General features: G+C 50.9%; 1 protein-coding gene across 3 annotated transcripts in view; it reads right to left on the bottom strand.

Moving 5' to 3' along the window:
- Positions 1 to 18,805, bottom strand: part of KCNG2 (potassium voltage-gated channel modifier subfamily G member 2) — an 86,706-nt gene that overhangs the window by 20,351 nt on the left and 47,550 nt on the right. For 2 of the 3 annotated variants that reach the window (XM_032293791.1, XM_032293793.1), the window contains exons 2-3: positions 16,407 to 16,506; positions 6,875 to 7,570 (exon numbers count right to left, since the gene is read on the bottom strand). In XM_032293791.1, coding sequence (XP_032149682.1) covers positions 6,875 to 7,516 — 642 coding nt within the window. In that variant the 5' untranslated portion in view covers positions 7,517 to 7,570; positions 16,407 to 16,506. Of the gene's footprint in view, positions 1 to 6,874; positions 7,571 to 16,406; positions 16,507 to 17,462; positions 17,652 to 18,805 lie in introns of those variants that run through there. The other variant, XM_032293792.1, reaches the window with a different exon arrangement.

The following is an 18,805-nucleotide window of genomic DNA, read 5'->3' as shown; positions in this document are numbered from 1 at the left end:
CCGCCTGCCCCACCCTCTCCTGCCCCTGGGTGGACACTGACGGCACGCACAGGAGGTGCCTGGAAGGCAGGAGGGCCACGGGCTGGTCCTGCGCTGCCCACTAGGACGCTGCTGCAAGACAGGGCGGCGGATGCTCACCAAGATCCCCAAGTTCGGATCTGCTGCGGCCCCAACACAGCCCTTGTTACACCTCACGGATGGGAAGGGGCTGCGGCCCCATGCAGCTGCCCTAGGGAGCCCCTCTGCCTGCTCTTTCTGAAGAAATCAGCTCTGAACGCAGAACCTGCCACCCGGTGCTCAGGTCCAGGACAACTCTGCTTGCAGCTGTAGGGCCAGGCGAGAACCTGCTATGCCACGCGGCCAGTCAGGGCGCCAAGGGTCCCCCACAGGACAGGATGCGACAGACGCGAGCACGTTTTGTGCTGCCTGGAAGTACGATTTGTCAGCTTGCAGGGCTCAGCCTCACGCAGGTGCAGGTGGACAGACACCCCAACAGCGGACCCTGGAGGCCTGCGCCTGACCCTCCCCAGAGCAAGGGACTCCTCCTGCCTGGCTGCAGACTGGGACCTTTCTTCTGCCTCAGGCTCGATGGAAACCACAGCTCTTCCTGGTCTCCCGGTACTGGTCTTTGGGCTGGAGCTCAGACCTAGGCTCTGCTGGTCTCCTGTGTGCTGACTGCAGTGTGGGGACTCCCAGCCTCCAGGACTGGGTGAGTTGACGCCTGCCAATCAGCCCCTTTCTCGGCCATGCCCTTTCATCCTACACCTCCAGAGAACCCTGATCAAAACAACTTGGCATCTGAAAAGCTCTCGCTCTGCAAGCTGACACAACTCCGCATCTGTGATGTCTGCCCATATGCAGAAGAAACTTGGCCACCAGCTTTTAAAGCTGTTGCAAAAATGTTCTCAGTGAGTTCAGTGTTTCAAATCCCAGTCATGAAATCCATAACTAATTATACTCATCTTAATTTAATTACGGGAGTTTAAAAGAAAAAATCAATTCACAGAGCCAAAAATCAGCCTGAATGTACAAGGAAGCAATGGATTTTGAAAAACCATCTCCAGCCACAAACCTGCACGGATGGCGGGTGGTCCAGCAGGTGGTCTCCAGCGGGAGGATGCATAGCCTGTTCTGGCCTCCAACCCGCCCGAGGGTGCTCGCACCATCCAGGCTGCACGGCAGCCCTGGCAGAGGGAGCATGCAGCTCTGTGGGCACGGACGCCGCCACCAGTGCCCATCTCTCCACAGCACCCAGATCCTCAAGGCGTTTGTCGCCAGGCCACATCCACTGGCAGGAAGCCAACAGAGCCCATGAGACCCCAAACCACACCAGTGCCCATCTCTCCACAGCGCCCAGATCCTCAAGGCGTTTGTCACCAGGCCACATCCACTGGCAGGACGCCAACAGAGCCCATGAGACCCCAAACCACACCACGTCATTACAATCATCACCTAATTTCACCCCAGACACACGTTTCTCACGAGACACTGCTCCCTGCCAATTATCCCACAGCCTTTAGGGCCGACGGCAGCTGAAGCCCACAATCCCATCCATATGTTCATAGGGCGCCTACAGCATGGAGGGCCTCGCCTGGGAGCAGAGAGATGGCATGGCCTCCTCCAACAGCCGTCCACGGCCTAAACTCCCAGAGGCCACAGACTCCCTGGTGCCCACCACCTCATGGCTGGGGCCGGAGGTGGGAGGTCCTGCCTGGCTCAGCCTTGGCCAGCTGGGAACAGGTGACAACTCCCACTCCAGCTCTGACCTCAGGCCCGTTCTGTCCCTACAGCCTGGATTTAAACGTCTATGCCATGGCTAAAAAGCTGGGTCCCGCTAGCAGAGGGCTTCGAAGTCTCACAGAGCCACCAGGAGCTGGGCACCATGGGGCAATGAGACAATGTGGCTTCAGCACTCGGAGGGGCTGCGTGCAAACACGCCTAGGCTTCCTCCAGCCTGGACAGCAGCACCGAGCTGTGGCACGCATGGCCCCTCCTCCAGGCGCTTAGACCCTGGCGACTCCCAGGTGTCAGGGAGGATGGCAGATGTGTGTCGGGCACATCGGGAATTGATGGGCAAACGTGGTTGCCAATGCGGGATGCACAGCAAACCCAGCAGCCCTCAGCCTGGGGCTGCAGCACAGAGCTCAGGCTTGCATGCTTTCATGACTATAGTAGGCTGGATAATGGCCCTAGAGAGGTCCACGCTCCGGTGCCCACGACCCGTGAATGCATCACCTCACAGGCAGGAGGGGCTCTGCAAGTGCAGGTGGGACTGAGCCGAGGGCCTTGAGATGGGAGATGGTCCTGGGTGGCTGATGGGCTTAGGGTCCTCAGGAGATCCCCACAGGATTGGGTGCTGGAGGTGAGAGGAGGCGGACACAGGGAAGCAGAGGACAGAGTCCTGCTTCCAGAGGCAGGAGAAGGGGCCAAGCACCCACAGCCCCCACAAACTAAACAGGCAGAAAACAGCTCCCTTGGAGCCTCCAGAAGGAACCGGCCCTGCCACACCTTGATTTTCACCCCAGCACTCCCACCGTGGACTTCTGCCCACCAGAGCTGTCAGAGAATGAAGCTGTTGTCAGAAGCGAAGCAGTTTGTTTTGTAGCAGCAGGGAGCACGCAGGATGATTGTTGGCTGTGCTCCCAGCAGGTGTCCTCCCAGCAGGCGTCCTCCCAGCAGGTGTCCTCAGCAATGCCCACATTTGTTGTTTTTTGAGGCAGAGTCTGGTGTGTCACCCAGGCTGGAGCGTGTTGGCACAATCATGGTTCACCGCAGCCTTGAATCTCTGGGCTCAAGCAATCCCCCGACCTCAGCCTCTCGAGTAGCTGGGGTCACAGGCACACACCACTGCACTTGGCTACATTTTTGTAGCAATGGGGTCTCCCTATGTTGCTCGGGCTGGCCTCCAACTCCTAACCTGCTGTGCTCCTCCGGCCTCAGCCTCCTGAGGTGATGGAACTACAGGTGCGATCACTGCATCCGGCTTAATGCCCACGTATAATATCTTCTTATTTAGCCAAATGTCCCTGCTAACCAGGTCTAACCATTGTTAACATTACTGCGACTTCAGGACTGTGGGCTCCGGTGCTCTGGGCTGAGGCTGTCTGCAGCTCTGCCCACCAAGCCCAAACTACAAAGTTTCTGGCGGAAGGCAGAGGAGGGGCTGAGAGGTGCATCTGTGCAATGGAATATTATTCGGCCATGAGAAGTCAGGAAACCTGGACACGGGCTACCACGTGGATGAACCTTAATAAGCCAGTCACAGAAGGACAGACTGTGATTCTACTTCCAGGAGGTCCCTGGAGTCTTCAGAGCCCTGGACACAGCAGCAGACGGAGCACCAGGATTGGGGCAGGGAGTCCGTGTTTTGTGGGGACAGAGCTTCAGTGTGGGAAGATGGAAAAGTCCTGAAGACAGTGGTGGTGACGGCTGCCCAACAGCAGCGAACAGCTTAGTGCCGCTCAACTGGGAACTTAAAATGGGTTAGAATGGCAACTTTTCTGCATAGTTTGCAAAATAAAGAAAGGAGGGTGGATGGAATATAAGCCTTTTTCCTCCCAGGAGGCAGTGACACCATTTCCTATTTCTTTAGCGCTCACTGTCTGCAGTGGACCAGGCGTTTCCCCACAGGGAGCTGCTGCCCCCATCTGGGTCACAGCCCAGGGGCAGGAGACTCAGCAGGGGGCAGGCACTGAAACCAACCTGCGCCCTGGGCTTCCCAAATTCTCTGAGGCACCCAGGAGACCCTGGGAGGTCATCCTGGCTAGACTCTGGCTTGGGGTCTCCCCAGTGTCTGCTGTGTGTAGGGTGCTCATGGCTCCTGCACCCCTACTCCTGCACCTCGGACAGCACAGTGCGTGCAGGAAACCCTGCAGAAGCCAACCCTGTGTGGCAGCTGGACTTGATCTCATCAGAGAGCTCACATTTTGTCAGTAACACCGGCTCCTATTTCTCAAGAACTCGTGTTCTGGCAAACAGCACCGAAGCACTCGCACCAATGTGCTCTCCAGGGAGCACTGAGTTAGTGTCCCACCGCTGACCCTCAGTGGCTGGGTTGGGATGGTCAGCCAGCGACTCAGCTTGTCTGAGGCCTGAGCTGGGCAGGGGCTTGCACTGTCTGGGATTCACCATGTATTTAATTATATGTGAGGCTGAGCGATTTTCGTGGGAATCACCAACATTTTACTGTTCCCCACATCCCATCAATCCAGTGGACAGGAGGTGATGTCCTTAACCAGCCCCTAGCTGGATGCTCAGAAGCACCCTGGCTTCCGGTTTTGTGAGGTCATTAACATGTCATTTCTCATGCTTTGAAATATTCCCTTAGGATGGGGGTGAGAACCATCTTGCTTGGCTCTTCACCCACATGACAATCACTTCCGAAAGAGACCTTTGGTCAGCTGCAGTAGCTGCAACACTCGGACACATGTCACGAGGCCCCACGCGGAGGGCGACTGCTTCTTAACTGGACAACTGATTTAGGGATGCGCATCAGGAGGTGTGAAGGGCTGGGTGACACAGAGCCCGGGGTTGTCACTGAGAGGATCTGGGGTTTTGGGGTACACAGCAAGGGCTAGGGCTGGTGTTCCTGGGGTGACTTCTGTAGCTGGGGCAGCCCAAACTTCTCAGATTTGCGAACGTGACACAAATGAATTTCTCCTCTTGGACATCCGACCGAGGATATCCAAATGCTTGGGCACCTTTTGGAAGCATAATCAGGACCTGGACCTCAGGAGGATGACGGGGGAAGGCGGCCCGGATGCCAGACAACCAGGCTGCGTGGCAGCAAGTGGCTTCCAAATCTGCATTGACCTCAAATCTGCACTGGGGCCACGGGCTTGGGTCAGTTCAGCTCATTGCTGTGCCTTTCAATGACAAGGTGTCCCCCAGGCGGCCACAGGCTCTGCAGTGCTGAAGGTGGGTGCTCTGCCCCATTAGGGGTGCAGGGGCCTCCATGCAGTCCAGGGAGGCCAGTGCTGAGGAGAGGGGTGCCCGAGCCCCACCCTGGTGGGGTGCTCTGCCTCCTGGTGTGGCCATTGGAAAATGCAGGGAGACTTTTCCAGAGCAATACCAAGCTACGTCTGTTCAGACACAGTCATGGTCCCTTGTCCAGGAATCCCACCACTCCGACAACACAAACCCCCAGGCCTAAGGCCTGGTGCTCATGATCCTTCCCCAGACACTTCCAGAACGTTCCACGACACACACTGGCAAGCTTTCACCTTCTCTTGTCTCCTCCTCATGGTAACAGAGGTTGACCCACAATGACACACACTCTGCACAGGCCTTCTCAGATTAGTGGGGACAGGATGGATGGGGCAGGAAGTCCAGGAGAGGTGCAGGAAGATCCACACCCAGACCTCAGCACCCAGACCACTCAGCCCCCAGACCTCTTAGCACCCAGAACTCCCAGTGTGGAAGGAAAGTCTCATAAGTGCCGAAGCAGGAGACTGAAGCCTCACCCAGCTCCTGTCTGATAAATAGAATATAGAAAAAAGACTCTAGTTAGGAATAAGTATTACGAGTGATTGGATATTAGTCTTATTGAATATTAAGCATCATGAGTGATGAGATATTAATCTTAGTGAATACTAAGCATTGATTAAAGCCTTCTTGCACTGTATGCATATTTACTTAAGAACTTTAGGTCGCTGTGGTTAGGGACTGATGAGCTATGGAATGTGGACAAGAGGCAAGAGCATTAACACCTGTGGAACACTGACTGGTGGCCAATGCTGAAAGCCAGCCCTCTGTCACACCTGCATAAGGGTTGCTGGAGGGCATCTAAAATCTCTGCAGTAGTGCCGGTGCTTCCCCGAGCAGACCTTGGAAGGGAACATTCCCTGTCCTTGGGCAAGTCTGAGAACACTCCACTCCCCTGAGGGACTGGTATCAGTCAGCCCAACCCGCAGCTACCCGGGGGTTAACTGTCTCTCTGGTGCTGTGCTATATAGGCCAGTGTCTGCCTTCACTCCCTACTTGTGCACCTGGTTCCTCTTTTGAAGGTAGTAAGAAGCAGCATTATTTTTGATGCCTTTGTTCTCACTGGGCAAGCACAGCATACGATGCTGACGCATCTCGCTGTCCCCTGCTTCGGCTACTTGAAAGCCCTGGGCCCCTTGTTCAGCTACTTGCAAGTCTTGGCCCCTTTGTTCCTTAGACATGTGATTTGCTTGAACTCACCCTATTCTCCCTACCCCCTGCTTTGTACTCAATAAAAGTCAGAGTGTCCAGGCACTTGGGGTCACTACCGGACTCCGTGCAGTAGGTGGCAGTGGATCCCTGGGCCCAAGCTTGTTTTCTCTTTATCTCAGTGTCTTGTGTCTTTATTTCTACAGTCTCTCGTTTCCGCACCCGTAGAGAATACCCTCTAGACCCAATAGGGCTGGACCCTATAACAGCACCCAGACCTCCCAGCACCCAGACCCTGGCACGCAGACCTGTCAGCACCCAGACCTTGGCACCCAGACCTCAGTTCCATAGCCAGAAGCCTGCCTGGCCCTGGCACTGTCCGCCGGCCCTGGAACAATGTGGTTGGGTCTCCTTGGTCCACAATGACCAAATGTCGCACAAATCTCTAGGCCCCGGATACCCAATATTTTAGCTCCACGTTGTCCAAACTTTGAGGGCCTGATGAGCAGAGCAGTTTCCGGCGGAGGCCTGTGGACCGATGCTGCGTCCTGAAACCCAATGTAACTTGGAGCCTCTGCTGTTTCGCGCTGGGGGGTGGGGTTTGCCAAGACCACCACCAGTGGTGCTCCCTCCTGCCAGGCGCCTCCAGCTCAGCCCTCCTCCCGCTTCACTAACCCGCAGCCCAGCCCCAGCCCGGCCCCAGCCCCGCCCCGTCCCCGCCCCGTCCCCGCCCCGTGCTCACCCGCTCCTCCTCGGCGCGGATGTCCGGCATCGTGCTCAAGCAGAGGCCCACGGCCGTGACGGCCACAAAGGACACGGACAGGCAGGCGAAGAGCTTGCCCGCCAGCCCCGAGTGCGGGTTGTCCACCACGTCGCGCAGGCGCCGCCGGCCGCGCTGCAGCCGCCCCCGGGGCCCCAGGGCGCGCGCCGGGCTCCCCTGCGCCCCGCGCTCCGCCGGCTCCGCGCGCGCCTCGGCCGCCTCCTCCTCGCGGCGGCGCAGGCGGCGCAGGCAGCAGCGCTCCAGGCGCGCCTCGTCGATGCCCCAGTAGGCCAGCTCGTCGCGGAAGGCCAGCGCGCACGGGCCCCGCAGCAGCCGCAGCTTCCCCGCGCGCAGCAGCGCCACGATGGCGCGGAAGGCGCACGGGCTGCGGTCGAAGAAGAACTCGTCGCGGCTCACGTCGTAGTCGTCGCACACGCGCAGCAGCTCGTCGTGGCCGCGGCAGGCGCGCAGGCGCTCCAGGCGCGCGAGGGGGCACTGCGCAAGCGCGGCCCAGGCCAGGCGCACGCGGCAGCCGCCCACATTGATGATGACGTGCCGGGCGCGGGCCCCGCCGCCCACAGCGCCGCCGCCAGGGGGCTCCGCGTGCCCGGGGAGCAGGGCCATGGCTCCATGCGCCGGAAACACCCAGGGGCTTCCGCCGGGCTCAGGAGGCCGCGCCTGCAAAGGGAACGGAGCGCGTTAGGGCCGCGAGAGCTGAGCTGGGGAGCGCGTCTGCCCGCCGGGGCCGGCACTGAACCGCGGCCCCTCCGCCCTCCCCGCTCCCGTTCCCGCTCCCGTTCCCGCTCCTCCGAAGGCCCCACGTCTGCGTCTGGCTCCCGCGGGGCGCCTCAGGCGTCCGGGGACCCCGCCCAGTGGCGACCTGGCCTTGAGTTATCGCCAGGAGAGCAGCCGGGTTCTCCAGCTACGGGCCTCGAACAAGTGTCCCACCAAGTTTTGACAAATTGATGCAGACTGAAAAGAGCCAGATGTTTCAGGACGGACCCCGCCGACAAGTAAGGCCGTCGCGATGTCTGGAGGGACAGACGCAGCCCCCGTTTAGTTTGTGCGCCGCGGACCAGCCGCGTCAGAGCACGAAGGGGACCCTACTCAGCATTCTGTGAAGCAGAGAGACTGCAGAGTAAGGAGCTCCGGAAGTCCATCCCTACCTTAACACAGTGAAAAACCTGGGAAAAAACTGTCAAGAGTCAACTTTTTTGGAACTCCGGAAACTAACCAAAAGCTTGCACCAACCATGGGACACTGAGAACAGCTGAGTCTTGGTAACAATAACAACAAACGGCTTTGGCCGTTTCACATACCCTGCACCCCCGCCCCGCAGAGGTCTTGAAAGTAGCAGTCTGCATTCCCGCTACCAGCACCAGCACTGGAAGGAGACGCACAGACCTCATTCACTAAGGATCATAATTGTTGTGGCTCCGTGGAAGATTGCTGAAAGGGCCTGCCTTCATCTCCTATAACTTGGAAATCCCTCGGTGCAAAGGCAGCCACCTGGGCAGTTTTTGTCAGAAAACGTTTACAGGAAAGTGTTTTAGCTACTGTTGCCTGAGGCAGTGGATGAGAGTTGGGACCATAGCCTAACAAAAAGCTTGGAATGGAAGGCTGGGGAATGAGATGATTTGGGAAATAAGGGCTTGAAAAAGTTCCAACAAATTCCTGGGAATCTGAAAGGGCACACTCATGGTGGGGTGTGCCCATACATGCCGGGAAGGGCCGGAGAAGTCCCAAAAGACACTTTTCTGGCTGACCTTCAGATTCTGCGAGCAGGAGTTGATAAGACAGAGGTTTGACCAGCCTGGCTGATGCTCTATGTGTGTCTTGGGGCCAAGACACACATAGAGCCCATCTGCAAAAACAAGTTTTAGTTTTTATTCCAGACATTTAAGAATCTATGTCCAATCACTTGTTGCCCACTAAGCTACTGGAACAGAGACATCAGGGGCCACATAAGACAAAGAATAGTTACTAAACAAACCACAGTAGCTACAAAAAAATCCTGGGGAGAGGGAAGAGTCTGATTTCCAGAACTGTCACATTAAAAATCTACAGTTTTCAACACAGATTTATAAGGCTTACAAAGAATATAAAAGTGGCCGGGCGCGGTGGCTCAAGCCTGTAATCCCAGCACTTTGGGAGGCCGAGGCGGGTGGATCATGAGGTCAAGAGATCGAGACCATCCTGGTCAACATGGTGAAACCCCGTCTCTACTAAAACTACAAAAAATTAGCTGGGCATGGTGGCACGTGCCTGTAATCCCAGCTACTCAGGAGGCTGAGGCAGGAGAATTGCCTGAACCCAGGAGGCGGAGGTTGCGGTGAGCCGAGATCGCGCCATTGCACTCCAGCCTGGGTAACGAGCGAAACTCCATCTCAAAAAAAAAAAAAAAAAAAAAGAATATAAAAGTGTAGCTCATAGACAGGAAAAAGCAACTAAAAAAATATTCCTGAAGAAGCCCAGATATTGGATTCACTAGAAAAAGATGTCACATAAGCTATATTTAATATCTTCAAAGAGCTAAATTTGTGAGAATGACTTCTCACCAGAGGATATCAATAAAGAGAAGTTATTTAAAAAAATGATAGAAATTATGTGTTGAAAGCATAATAGCTGAAATGAAAAGCTTATTAGAGGATCTCAACAGCAGATGTGAACAGGCTTAAGAAAGAATCAGAGAAATTGAAGATACATCATTTCATAGTATCCTATCTGAGCAGCAGAAAGAAAATAAGAAAACTGAGCAGCGCCTAAGAGACCTGTGGGATACCATCAGATGTACCAACCTTTGCATAATGAGAGTCCCAAAAGGAAAGAGGACAGGAAAGAGAGAATATTTGAAGAAATAATGGTAAAAAAAAACCCACTTCAAATTTGATGAAAAACATTACACATCTAAGAAACTCAACAAACTCCAATTAAGATAAATTCAAAGACATCGACACTGACACACCATAATCAAGCTGTCTAAAGACAAAGATTGGCCAGGCACAGTGGCTCACACTTGTAAGCCCAGCACTTTGGAAGGCCAAGGCAGGTCAGTCATCTGAGGTCAGCAGTTCAAGACCAGGCTGACCAACATGGTGAAAACTTGTCTCTACTAAAAATACAAAAATTAGCCAGCCATGGTAGCAAGTACCTGTAATCCCAGCTACTCAGGAGTCATGAGGCAGGAGAATCACTTGAACTGGGAAGGTGAAGATTGCAATGAGTCAAGATTGTGCCTATCTCCCAGCCTGGGCAATAGAGAGACTCTATTCAGAGAGAAAGAAAGAAAGAGTGAGAGAGAGAGAATTTTGAAAGCAGCAAGAGAGAAGCAACTTATCATGTGTGATGGAGGCTCAGTAAGATTAATAGTTAATTTTTTTCCTCAGAAACCATGGAGGCCAGCAGGCAGTGGGATGACATATTTAATGAGCTGAAAGGAAAAAAAAAAAACATGTCAACCAAGAAGTTTATATCTGGCAAAACTGTCCTTCAAAAATGAAAGAGAGGCCAGGCATTGTGGCTCACACCTGTAATTCCAGCACTTTGGGAGGGTGAGGTTGGCAGATTGCTTGAGGCCAGGAGTTCAAGACCAGCCTGGCCAACAAAAGAAATCACAAGGGAATTAAAATGGCACATTGGAAAAATATCTATTTAACACAAAAGAAGGCAGTACAGAAGAACAAAAAATATGTAAGACACAGAGAAAAGATGTGGCAAACTAGCAGAAGTCCTACCTAATCAACAATCACCTTAAATGTAAATGGATTAAACTCAACAATTAAAAGACAAAGATTGGCTTAATAGATTAAAAACAATAACAACAAAAACAATAATCCAAGCATATAATGTCCATGTAAGAATCTCTTTATATTTAAAGAGAAATACCTTGAAAATGAAGGAAAAAGCTGGAGTGGCCATACTAATTTCTGACAAAATAGGTTTTCAGGCAAAAATTGTTGTGAGGGACAAAGAAGGACATTATGTAATGATAAAAGGGTCAATCCATGAACAGTTGCATACCAACAAATTAAATAATGAGGATGATGTGAACAAATTCCTTGAAACACATGAGTACCAAACTGACTCAGGGAGAAATAGAAAATCTGAATAGAGCTATAACAAAGAAGGATTAAATTAGTAATCAAAAAAACTTTCTCCAACAAAAATCCAAGGACAAGATGGCTTTACTGGCAAACTCTACTACATATTTAAAAAAGAATGAATACCAATCCTTTTCAAATTTGTTAAAAGACTGAAGAGGAAGGAATGCTTCATAACCATTCTCTGAGGAGACAAGGACGTCATGGGAAAACAAAACTACAAACCAATAACCCTGATAGAAACAGAGGCAAGGCAGGGCACAATGGCTCACACTTGTAATCCCAGCACATTGGGAGGCTGAGGCAGGCGGATCACCTGAGGTCAGGAGTTCAAGACTAGCCTGGCCAACATATGAAACCCTGTCTCTACTAAAAAATATGAAAATTAGCTGGGTATGGTGGTTGGTGCCTGTAATCCCAGCTACTAAGGAGGCTGAGGCAGGGTGAATTGCCTGAACCTGGGAGATGGAGGTTGCAATGAGCCAAGATCACACCACTGCACTCCAGGCTGAGCAACAGAGCGAGACTCCATCTCAAAAACAACAACAACAACAACAACAGAGGCAAAAATCCACAAGAAAACACAAGCAAAATAAATCCAGCATCATATTAAAAGGATTGTATATGATGGCCATATGATCATTTATCATAGAGATTTATCACAGGAATACAAGGGTGGCATGACACACAACAATTAACATGTACATATTTATAGGATGAAGGGAAAAATGTGATAATTTCAATAGATGCAGAAAAGGGATTTGACAAAGTCTAACATCCTTTCATGATTTAAAAAAACCTCAATAACTAGGACTAAAAGAGAACTTCCTCAACATGACAAAGTCCACATAGGAAAAACTCACACTTAACTTCATTATCAATGGTGAAAAACTGGATCTTTTCCCTCTAAGACCAGGAACAAGACTGAAATGCCTGCTCTCATCAGTTCTACTTAACATTGTACTGGAAATTCTAGTCAGAAAAATTAGGCAAGAGAAAGAAAGAAAAGGCATCCAGACTCAAAAGAAAGAAGTAAAAGTATATTTTCAGATGACTTGATCTTATGATCTTGTATACAGAAAACCTTAAAGAACACACGCAGACAGACACACACGCACACACACACCCCCACCACTATGAGAATGGGTTTAGCAAAATTGCAAGAAATTAGATCAATATAAAAAAAATCGGTTGTATTTCTATGCAAAAACAATGCACAATCAGAAAAGGAAGTTAAAATATCCATTTATAAGAGCATCAGAAATAATAAAATACTTAGGAATAAACTTAACCAAGGAGGTGGAAAGACTTAGACTTGGACACTGAAAAAACTACAAACATTGGTGGAAGAAATTTTAAGACTTGGTAAATGAAAAGACATCCCATGTTCATGTATTAGAAGACTCAATATTATTAAGAGGGCAATCTTCCCTAAATTGATCAACAGAGTCAATCCAATAGTATGAAAATCCCAGTAATTTTTTTGAGACATTGACAAGTTGACCCTAAAATTGCATTGGAAATGCAAGGTAGCCAAAATGATCTTGACAAAGAACAAAGTCGGAGGGCTCAAACTTACTTGATAAAATTTTATTACATGACTCCACCTAACTCTCATGGCGAAATGTAATCCCCAGTGTTGGAGGCGGGGCCTGCTGGGAGGTGACTGGATCGCAGGAGTGCATTTCTCGTGGCTCAGTGCCATCCTCTTGGTGCTGCCCTCGAAATAGTGGGTTTTCATGAGTTCTGTTCATTTAAAAGTGTGTGGTACCTACCCCCCAACCTTGTTCCTGCTTTTACCATTAACGTGCCTGCTCCCCCTTTGCCTTCTGCTATGACTGGAAGCTTCCTGAAGCCTCCCCAGCAGCTGATGAGACATTAGCACCATGCTTCCTTTGCAGCCTGCAGAACCATGAGCTAATTAAACATTTTTTCCTTATAAATCACCCAGTCTCAGGTATTCCTTTATAGTAATTCGAGTATGCACTAGTACATTACTACTTACTCAAACTAAGTATAAAGCTATAGCAATCAAGAGTGTAGTATTGGCAAAAGGGGAGATGTAAAAATTAATGGAGCAGAATCGAAAGTCCAGAAGTGAACCCATAGATCTATGGTCAATTCATTTTTGACAAGGTTGTCAAGACTATTCAATGGAGAAATAATAGTATCTCCAACAAATGGTTATCCACATGTAAAAAATAAAGTTGAACCTTCTATGGTTTGGATATTGGCCTCCAAATTTTACAGTGGAATTTGATCCCCAACGTTGGAGGTGGGGCCTAATGGGAGGGGTTTGGGTCATGGGGGTGGATCCCTTACGCATGGCTGCGTGGTGTCTTCATGGTAATGAGTGAGTTCTCACTCTCTGAGTTCCCTCCAGAGTTGGCTGTTGAACGAGCCTGGCACCCCTAACCCTTGCTTCCTCCCTCTCTGTGTGGTCTCTGCACACACCAGCGCCGTGCCATCTTCTGCCATGACTAGAGTTGCCTGTGGCCTTCGTCTGATGCGGATGCCCAATCTTCAACTTTTCCAGACATCAGAATCATGAGTTAAGCAAACCTTCTTCTTAAAATGAATTACCCAGCCACAGGTATTCCTTTATAGCAACACTGAATGGACCAAGGGAGACCTCTACATCGCACTATACATAAAAATTAATTCAAACTAGATCAAAGATCTTAATGTAAGCGCTAAAACTCTGAAACGCACTTAGAAGAAAACAGAAGTGTAACTCTTCGTGACCATGGATTAGACACTGGTTTCTGAAACAGGACGCCAAAAGCACAAGCAACAAAAGGAAAAAGAGAAACTGGACTTCATTCAAATGAAGTTCTTCTGTATATCGAAAACAGCACCAGAAAAATGAATGACAACTAACAGTGGGAAAAAAAGAGCAAGTCACATGTCACATATCTGGTCAGAGTCTAGTATCCAGAATGCAAGGAGCTCTTGCAGCTCAACCACAAATGACAAACAACCCAATTTAAACATGGGCGGAGGATTTGAATAGGTATTGCTCCAAAGGAAGTATGTGAATGGCTAAGAAGCACATGAAAAGTGATCAATAGCATTAGTCGTTATGGAAATGTAAATGAAAACTACAGGATACCACTTCACATCCACTAGGGTAGCTATATCAAACAAACGAAAAAAAAAAAAAAAACAAAAACACCCAATAAGTGCTGGAAAGGCTGTGGAAAAATTGGACCCTGGTACATTGCTGGTGGAAATATAAAATGTCACAGCCACAGTGGAAAACAGTTTGGCAGTTCCTCAAAAATTTAAACATACACTTCCCATGTGACCTAGCAATTCCACTCCAAGGTGTACACTCAAGACAAATGAAAACATGTGTTCACACAAAAACCTGTACATAAATGTTCACAGTGGCATTATTATAATAGCCAGAAAGTGAAAACAACCCAAATTCCATCAACTGATAAATGGATAAGCAAAATATGGGGCCTATATAGGGGAATGTTATTCAGCCACGAACAGGAATCAAGCACTGTTAATGCAACAGTGTGGATATAAACCATATGCTAAGTGAAAGCAGCCGGACAGAAAAGGTCACATATAGTGTCTGAGCCGGGTGTGGTGGCTCACGCCTGTAATCCCAGCATTTTGGGAGGCTGAGGCGGGTGGATCACTTGAGGTCAGGAGTTTGAGACCAGCCTGGCCAAGATGGCGAAACCCTGTCTCTACCAAAAAATACAAAAATTAGTCGGGTGTGGTGGGTGCCTGCAGTCCCAACCACTTGGGAGGCTGAGGAAGGAGAATCACTTGAACCTGGGAGGTGGAGGTTACAGTGAGCCAAGATTGCATCACTGCACTCCAGCCTGGGCGACAGAGTGAGACTGTCTCAAAAAATAAAATAAAATAAATTATCCATGATAAGTAAATTCACAGAGATAGAAAGCAGGGTAGGAGTTTCCAGGGGATGGGAGGGGGGCGTTGGGGAGTGTCTGCTAATGGCTCGGGGTTTCTCTGGAGATGACGTAAAGTCCTGGAATTAGACAGTGGTGATCGTTGCACAACATTGTTAATACACTAAAAACCACTGAATTGTGCACATCAAGATGGTAAATACAATGTTACGTGAATCTTATCTCAATTTATAAAAATTATCCTGAGTTAGTAGGTCTCGGGGGGAATCCAGTAACATGCAAGTCTCATCACTGAGGTTCGAGGGCCACTGCCTTCCCCCGTCAACATCAAGTCCTTTTTATGGTTGTTGCTAACAAGTATATACTTGAACCTCTGCCAAGTAAAGCTTAAACCCACCACAAGGGCAATGCAGGAACCGGGAAAGAGTGGGGTGTAGTGGGTGTGCTCAATGTGTAGCTCACAGACTGCCAACTTGACCCAAGCATGTGATTCACCAGAGATTTTAGGGGGAAAAAAGTCAAATGAAAAGGAGGAGGGAGGGAAGAAGGGAGGGAAAGAGAGTCTAACAAAATGGCGCTAGTGAGCTTGCCAGTAGGAGCTCGGCACCCCCAGTGAAGAATAGGAGAAGCCTCTTCTGAATGGGAGAGAGCACCTTGGACTGCTACTGCAATGGCGGGCAGGAGAGAAGTGCTGGGTAATCATGGGGACCTGTGACCTTCAGAGCCAAGTTCACTGCATGAGAAGTGGTGGACGCGGTCAGGATTCAAGTGGTTGTGTGTGCCTCTGTGCCCCATGGTTCATTCAGTGAACACATGATCTCAATCTATGCGCCAGATACCCCATGTCAAGGACATGGCCTGGAGCACCGAACTGAGGAACACGGATGAGCGCCACGCATCCGATACTGCATGAGCTGTGGGGGCGGCTGTCAGGGGCAGGCAGAGAGCCTGCAAAGCGGGAGAGCTTCTCTGAGACTGAGGGCTGGCCAGGCAGAGGGCTGGAGCAGGGGACCTCATTTTATTCAAAAGCAATCAGCTGCTTAGGTCATGGAAATTTGTTGCAGAGATTTCCTGCGCCCTGCTAGTCAGGCATTCTGAGGGATTAAAGGCTTTGAAAATTCCCACCTGCTGGGCTCCCAGGGCTCACGAGATGGAGCTTCCTAATGTGGCAGGAAGTCGTCTGAACCTGCTGCCTCAGAGACTGCCCAGAATAAGCAGCAGCTGTTCGGTTTGTCGAATGTTCAAACCCAGCTGCTCCAGCCCTCTGTGACCAGACGGCCCTGCAAGCTGAGAGCTCCCTTGTCCTCTGCAGTCCCAGGTGGGGCTCAGAAGGGGCCATGCCCAAGTTCTGGGCTGCCTATGACACATGCCTTTGACAGGTGTGTCTCAACAGCCACCAGAGTCTCAGCTTCACCATCAGCAGAAGGCATAAGAGCCCACCTAGAAGACTCTCTCTGAAATGAAAAACAGTAATCCAGTACTACTTGAGGTTTCTTGCCAAATTCTGGCAGGTTCTGGGTTTACCTGACTCTGTGAAGGTACAGGGTATTCTCTTTCAGGGAACTGGTAAAATCACAGCTGAGACCAGCAGCTTCGACCTGGAAAATGAGTGTCCAGTTTCACCCTAGGGAACAAGAGAGTCGCCTGAGTTATTACTGTGGAGCATTGTGGTTCGACGCCCCACCCTCCGGTCCTTGCGGAGCACATGTGTCAGGCTTGCAGGACAGGCTGACTTCCCCGGCAGCCAAATGCTTTGTGTGGTCCAGTTTTTTGTAGGCAGGGATGAATAATTATTAAAATAACTGGATAATCAGGTATAACCTGGAACTTTTGCTGTAAAAGGCTTTCTTCTTCCCAGAATACACATTTTAAAATATGGGCATAAATTACATGCTACATTAAAAGTGTTTTAAAGCTAACTACTTGACTTAAGAGATTGCAAAGCTGCTTCTGAAAGCTCTGGAGTTCCTCCCCATTCTCTGCATGGAACATCAGGAAAAGAAAGAAGAGGAACAGCTCAATAATAGAATGGCCATCACAGCACGAAGGCAGAACTGAACTGATCCTAAGGAAAGCAGGGCCAGGCAGGGCTCCCCCTCCCTGGAGGGTGACCTGGAAGGACACTGGCTAGCTGGTTCCAGAAGGTTACAAGGTCTCTGCTTGGCCAGGTCAAACGTGATGCCATGTGTCTGTGAGCCTGACGTGCACAGCGCGGTGAGGCTGGCATCTCTGTGGGCGAGACTGCCAGGAAATTATCACTTACAAAGGTGGCTGCAGGCCAGGGATGCCATGACGTTAACTGAACCAAGCAGAGAACCAGCCAGCAGTTCCCAGTGGGGGGCAGTTCTGCCCTGGGACAGCCGGCAAGGTCTGGAGATGTCTGTGATGGTCACGACGCTGACTGGCATCCAGTGAGTAGAAACCAGAGATGCTGCCAACACCCTTCACAGGAGGCCCCCAGAGCGAAGAATTATCCAGCCCAGTGTCAGCAGGGACTGGCCAGAGGCACTCTCCATTCAAGCCTCATGAGATTCCCACAGACAAAGCCCCAACCAAGACCACTAAACTAAGATTACAAACCACACACAGCACCAGTCCTCTATGAGCACATGCCAGCACACACATTAGGAGCTGGATTAGCCTCCTAAAACTTCAGAAAATAGAATCATAGAAAATAATGAATGAAGGAATTAAAAACACAAGGGAAAGCAAAGACATTACAATAAAAACCCCAGGAGAATATAAATAAGAAACAAAACTAGAAATGAAAAGTAGAGTCAGTGGACAAGATTGAAAGTAGGAAGGTCTCACGCTGAGGACCGTCTCCCAGAGACATCAGGAGTCCACAAGAGGCAAATATTAACAGAAAAGTCACACACGGAGGAGAAAGTAAAATTACCAAAATTACTTTACCAGGAAGCTCAGAACAGCAAAAACAAGCCAATAAGAGGCAATGTGTAAAGATTTGGATTTTACCAGCCTTATGGAAGGCAGGAAGTCCACCGTCTAAAGGAGCTTTGAGGATGAGGAATTGTGCACCCGCTGGCCCTCCACGAGGACCCCTGGAACTTTTACCTTTAAAATAATCGCACCCAGGGGAACTTGGTGATACTGAACTTGGGGAATCGGAAAGCTCTTGTGTTTCTGCATGCGAGTGCTGTGATGGCATCCAGACTGGACATGGCCACCCGGGCAAGACATGGCCACTGCTGCCCTCACACAGGGCTGGGGGCTCAGGTGAGTGGGGCTGGGACAGTGAGGCTCTGCTGGGCAGTGGCCAAAGAATCGGAAGGCCTGGCTCTCCTCCTACCGACAGGCAGCCCCATGCCTTCCCTCTGGGGCCCATCCTGGACGCCTGAGTCCAAGCCCAGGAGACAGCAGCAGGCACAGCCAGCACTCCCCGGGAGCTGACTGCAGAACTGGGTTGAACCGGGCAGGTATAGCCTGGACAGCCACCTGTTCGTTCTGCCCATGCATGGTGGATTGCAGAGCAAATTGGTCTATGCTGTTTCACAGGACTGGAACCCAAGGTTGGAAACCAGAGGGGGAAGCCCCCTAAGTCCCGGTCCCTACTTGGCCCAGAGGCCCACAGGGTCAAGCCACCCACCACTTAAGTAGTTAGTGCCAGCCCTGGGGTGGCGCCCGTCCCAGCCTGGGCCGTTCCCGGAGCACGGATGTGGAGGCTTCGGGCTGGGCCTGTGGTCACACCCAGGGCCTTCCGCCAGAGTCCCGGGGGTTGCCCACAGCTACACCTTGCTGACACGGGCTCCTGGCATCCAGAAGCTCCTGATTCACTGTGGCGTCTGCTCTGAGCCACCTGTCAGCTGCACCCACAGCCCTAGCAGGTTCCCGCCTCCCCTCTTGCCCTCTGTCCCCAGCTCAGCAGCCGGGGCAGGCCTCCTGACACCTACATGCCACCCTCT

The sequence above is a fragment of the Sapajus apella genome, unplaced genomic scaffold (genome assembly GCF_009761245.1).
Source record: "Sapajus apella isolate SASKATOON/1434 unplaced genomic scaffold, GSC_monkey_1.0 scaffold30, whole genome shotgun sequence".
In the NCBI taxonomy this organism is placed as follows: domain Eukaryota; kingdom Metazoa; phylum Chordata; class Mammalia; order Primates; family Cebidae; genus Sapajus; species Sapajus apella.
Note: the sequence above shows the minus strand (reverse complement) of the source record. Positions and strands in the feature narration are given on the sequence as shown.